This window comes from Myotis lucifugus, unplaced genomic scaffold, assembly GCF_000147115.1.
Source record: "Myotis lucifugus unplaced genomic scaffold, Myoluc2.0 scaffold_761, whole genome shotgun sequence".
Lineage (NCBI taxonomy): Eukaryota > Metazoa > Chordata > Mammalia > Chiroptera > Vespertilionidae > Myotis > Myotis lucifugus.
Genome location: NW_005871809.1, coordinates 1 through 5570, shown reverse-complemented (window position 1 = coordinate 5570; position 5570 = coordinate 1). Strand labels below are relative to the sequence as shown.

Here is a 5570-nt window from a genome sequence, read left to right as displayed (position 1 = left end):
AACTTTTATGGAGCCTGGGGGTTGTTGACTAGGTACGGCCCCTCAAAAAAACGACCCGTATTCCTTTTTTATAAGGGGGCGCCATTTATTCTTCTTCTTGCCAGCTAAAACGCTAGTCCTCCGGTATAAGACAAGAGAGAGTATGAGAGAGGGATCCCTGTCTTTACCTGTTCTTAGGGGAAATAGTATAATTTTTTACCCATTGAGTATGATGTACGTCGGGCGCACACGTACAGTGCAATTGAACTTCGTGGCATTGGTATTTTGTGGAAGAGCCACACTCAAGGGGCCAAAGAGCCGCATGTGGCTCACGAGCCACAGTTTGCCGACCACGGGTCTAGACAGTTCTACTGTGGAGGACACATGAAGCTCTGTACTGGTCCTGTGTAGGGGTTTATGGTAGCTAGGAGTGTCTTATACAGGTCAGCCTGGTCACAGGCAACAGACAGCAGTAGACATAGTGAAAGATCCAGTTGTCATAGGGAGAGCCAAGTTCTACGCCTGGCCCAGGTGGGGACTGGAACACCAGAGCTCCACACCTGGTCCAGGCGCCACTGGGACACTTGAGTTCTAGTCACGGCCCAGCTGGAAACTGGAACACCCGATTTTGAGCTGTGGTCTAGGTGGGTTCCTGGGTAGTCCCATTAGTGGCCCAGGTGGCACAGGGAAACCTGAGGTGTACTCCTAGGCCAAGAGTGACCAGGAGGCCTGAGGTCTCTGCATGACCGAGCAGGGAAGCGGGACATCTGAGGTCTACTCGAGGCCTACTCCTGCAGTGGGCAAAAACATCTGAGTTCTTCTCTTGGTCTCGGTGGCATCGGGACATCTGAGTTCTATTCCTTGTTCAGGTGTCATCAGAACAGCTGGGTTCTACTCCTCGCACACATGTCATTGAGGCGTCTGAGCTCTACCCCTTGTCCAGGCATCATCGGGACAGCTGAGTTCTAAATACGATCTCGTTGGGAATTAGAATGCCTGAGCTCTACTCCTGGCCCAGGTGGGAACTGGAACACCTGCACTCTACACCTGGGTCAGGTGACATTGGGACACCTGAGTTCTACCCACGGCCCAGTTAGGAACTGGGATGCTGGGGTTCTACTCATGGTCCAGGTGCCACTGGGATATCTGAGCTCTACATCTGGTCCAGGTGCCGTCGAGTCACCTGAGTTCTAAGCGTGGTTCAGTTGGGAACTGGGACGCCGGAATTCTGTACCTGGTCCAGGTGTCACTGGGACACCTGAGTCCCACACGTGGCCCAGATGGGAATCGGATGTTAGGTTGTATTCGTGGTCCGATGGGCACCGGGACACGTGAGCTCTCCTGGCTCTATCACAGGGTGCTCAGTGACATTGGCCAAGTCCCTCAGTCTTTACAGGGTGCGCCCTCAGCTGCAAACCAGCACTGTTCCTTGTGGGTTAAAGGCAGGCAGGGAGCAGGCGGAGAAACTTAAATATTCTGAAGTTCAAAGTAACCACACAGTATAGGGCTCTTGTCCCCTATTTCCTGATGCCTGTGACTTCCTCCCTGGAGGAGGGGTCTCTCCCCTCTCCCGGGCGCTTCCCGTAGGGGCTGGAGGCCCCTCTGAGGATGAAGCCCTCGGACACTAGAGGGGAGGGCCGAAGGGCCACCAGGTGCCCAATGACCCCGCCGGGTGTGGAGTGCGCTCCCAGTGGGCCCCGCCCTCCCTCCGGTGGCATAAAGCGCTCCAGGCACACAGGTGCCAATGCTGAGCCTATACTGAGAACAGCTCGTGCCAGACACAGACCTTCAGAAGTGAGTCACTGAAAGAAACCAAGACGGGCACCAAGGACTTGTTCAAAGGGGCTTGGCCCGCGGAGACTGTGTATCGTGTGGCCCGGGTCCCCTGGAGGATAGCAGCCAACAGCCTCGCTTTCTCTCCTTTCTCTCTTCCCTTGCGAACATCAAGCTCCTTTCCTTTCCCCGTTGTGCTGACATCTGCCTGGTAAGTTCCATCTTCCAAGCCCCAAACCGGAGGTTATCTATTCATCTCTGGCCCTAAACGTGGATCTCTGCTCAGGGTCCCCGAGGAAAGTCCCCTCTGTGGGTAATGCTGCCCCAGCTCCCTGCTCCTCCCGTCTCGTTCACAGGCTCGCTGGGGGCTGTGGCCATGCGGGGCCCAGGGACAGAGCCATGAACAGCACGCGGGCCCCGGCCTCCTGGAGCTCCCACAGGTCTTACTCTCCGTGGCTAAGCCCTCCCTGCTCCTTCCACTTTGTTTTCTCACTTTCACACAAAAGCTGTCCTATCCTAGTCTGACGGGCTTTTGAGAGCTGCCACGCTTTGTGCCAGTGTCTCTTCGCTGCCTCCACAAGACACCTTCCTCAGAAAGAGCTTGGCAAGTACATGCGCTCTGCACAGTGTGACGGTAACAGTCCGACACGCCACTGCGACCAGTGGCAGAACTGTCACCTCCTGCAGCCTGCAAAGTCCACCCGGGTCGGAACAGAAGCGGCGGCGTTTGGGGCACCTCCTGCAGACACTCTCTCTCGTGTTTGTGAAGCTGAAAACTACAGGAAGCAGCCTTTTGTTGGAAATTACGCAGAACGTTTCCCGGATATCTGTGAGCCACTGCACTCGGTGGCTATGCTGCCCCCTGGCACGGAGGACGGTCATACAGCACGGGCTCCCAGCACAGGGGGCACAGCCTTTACCTTCAGCGGGAACGCAGATTCCTTCTCCCACTTGGCGACTCTCCTCGACTCAAAGGGACCGAACTGCGTTCGCTTGACGAGCTGCGTTACAGCAAACACGCCTTCGGCTCCATCTTCCAGTCGTCTGATCTCCAAGTTGGAAGGAAGGGATGACCTAGGCATGGAACAAAATAAGTCCTTGTGCCCGGCCAGTGTGGCTCAGTGGTTGAGCATTGACCTGTGAACCAGGAGGTCACAGTTCGATTCCCGGTCAGGGCACAGGCCCAGGTTGCGGGTTCAGTCCCCAGTGTGGGGCGTGCAGGAGGCAGCCGATCAATAATTCTCTCTCATCATTGATGTTTCTATCTCTTTCCCTCTCCCTTCCTCTCTGAAATCAATAAAAATATATTTAAAAAAAACAACCAAAATAAACCAAGTCCCTGAGCGCCATCGGCTGGGGCAGCCACTCACACCAGAACACAGATGGTTACGAGATGAAAAGCTGGCTCCCAGGACCACCCAGGGCACACGATGGAGGGCCACTTACTAAAGGCCGGTTACAATCCCTGTCCACCAGAGACAGAGCCAACAACAGGGGCTCCGGGTGTGGGTGTGACGGGCCAACAGGGATGGCGCAGGCGGCTCTCACCAGCGAAGCACAGAGTCCAGGGAGAGAGGACTACGGCAGCTTCGGGACGAAGTGCCACGTGGAAAGTGCCACGAGAAAGAAAGAGCCACGTGTTCCAAAGGCCAGAGAAGGCTTCCAGCTGGGCTGAACCAACGGTTTCATGGAGGGTGCAGGCTCTTTAAGTAAACCAGGAGAAGGTCAAGGGTGGGGTGCTGGAGGAGAGGGCACGTGGCTGGGACTCCAGCACCAGCCACAGCATCAGCGAGCCGGAGGAACCCAAGGACGGAGGGTCCCACTGCGGGACGGACAGCTCCCAGTGGAGTTTTGTGGGCACCGGCAGTCGCTGGAGGTTTTGGGGGAGCGCTGATCCAATCTCTACTTTAGGCAAAAATATTCTCTCTTTGTTTTGAGAAGGTAACTCACAGTGAGGAAAAGGAACTAAATGAAGAGCCTGGAAAACCAGGTGGGAGGCTTCTAGAAACAGCACTGATAAGATGAGGACAGTGCCTCCCTGTGCGGCACTAGACCGTGTATAATGAGCACAGTGATCCCACAGGTACTGCTATTCTGTTCTGTCTACAGGTGAGGCAACTGAGGTGCAGAGAGAAGGCCTCATCCAAGTTCAAAGAGCTGCCGCGTGTCCGCCTGGGCTGTGAACCGGCAGTCACTCACCCTCGCTCCGCCCCCCAGTGGCACGGCCCCCACAGGGGCACAGCACGGCAGAGCCACCGAGCCTCCTGACTAGACCTGCAGGTGCTTTTCCAGAAGCTGCCATGGCTCTGCCTTGCTACCTGCACTCACTGCTGCCTCTACCCCAGCCCACCTTGCCCATAGTGGGCACGTGATGGTAGGAGGCGGGCCTACATTCGGGCCACGGGGAAACCGTGCGAAGAGACCTACAACTTGGCCGTCGCTCCTCGACCCATAAACCAACCCAACCCATCAGCTCTTCCACCGCACCGCCTGGGTCTCAGTGTGGCTGCTCAGAACCATGAACGAGACACAGACATTCCCCCTGAAGCGTGACACACGTCTCGGCTCCTCCTGGCAGCACGCCACTCAGTTCACAGGGACGGAAATCACAGGTGTCCCGGGAGCTGAGGACGGTCCCTCTCACGACAGGTCAGTCCCCTCCTTCCGCTGTTTCCTCCCTTTGTGCAGACAAGAGGCCGCCTGGCCCTCCCCCCAGCCAGGCCCTCCCCCTAGCCTGGCCCTCCCCCCAGCCTGGCCCTCCCCCCAGCCAGGCCCTCCCCCCAGCCTGGCCCTCCCAGCAGCCAGGCCCTCTCCACAGCTGACATGCAGACAACCCTGTCAGACAGGCAGCACTGTAAACACAGTCCGAGGCGCTCACTCACCTGGCTCTGCTTAGCACAAAGGAGTCTTTGACCATGACCACTGGGCCCAGCTCAGGACATTCAGAGTCGTGGTACTGGCTGCAGTCCTCACACCCTGCAAACAGACAGCCAGCGTCAGCAGGAGGACACTGCTCGGCTCCAAGGCCGATGGGGGTGACCGAAGTGCTCCCCACAAACACAAAACAGGACGTGCCCCCAAGGAAAAGGCCCCGCTCACAGCAGGCAGAGTCCCCTCTGTGGTGACGAAGAAGGAGATCTTCCCGAGGAATGACAATAAATGAAAAGTCACCAATTTCACCTGTTTGCCATAAATCTACCGCATCGTAAATCACTTTCTATGCCCTTGGATTACTTTCCTGCATCCACCGCCGCCCCCTGCGAAGTGCCCTTTGCTGGGAGTTTGAGAAAGATGAGCCTGTTAGAACTACACCCCAGCAACAGGTTTCTCATGTGATAAATCATGTTTATTAAAGCAAGTAAAGTCATCTCAACTGAAAAAGAAACAGCTCTTCTTTCTGTCTTATAAAGACACAATGTGGACGTGGCTGTGCCCGGACAGCCGGCGCCACATCAGCCACACTGGAGCACAGGCCACTCACAGATGAACATGATCTCCTCGCTGCCATCCTCAGCCATCGCCAACACCTGTCAGGGCACGAGCGAGAGAGAGCGTCGTTAATGATGGGCTTTTTGCCAAAGCAATTTGAAAAGACAATTCCTGCTAAAGGCCTCCTTGTGCGCCTGGGCTTTGAGGCACATGCATGGGGCGGGGGGCGGGGGAGCTCTTTATGGTGGGATGGGGCTGGGGCCTTGAAATGTGTTCTCACCCAAAATAATGTTGTTTTTAATAAAAGCAATTGAGTTGAATGGCCTCTATGAGGAAGTCTTCGTGAATTCACACTTTCACCTTTTTATATTAGCCAAGTTTCCATTTGT

General features: G+C 55.9%; 1 protein-coding gene across 1 annotated transcript in view; it reads right to left on the bottom strand.

Moving 5' to 3' along the window:
- PRDM15 (PR/SET domain 15) overlaps window positions 1–5276 on the bottom strand; it is a 32357-nt gene extending 27081 nt beyond the window's left edge. Inside the window, 3 exon segments of the mRNA XM_023746919.1 lie at window positions 2673–2826; window positions 4635–4728; window positions 5234–5276. Coding sequence (XP_023602687.1) covers window positions 2673–2826; window positions 4635–4728; window positions 5234–5270 — 285 coding nt within the window. The 5' untranslated portion in view covers window positions 5271–5276.
- Between the last annotated feature and the right edge of the window lie 294 nt (window positions 5277–5570).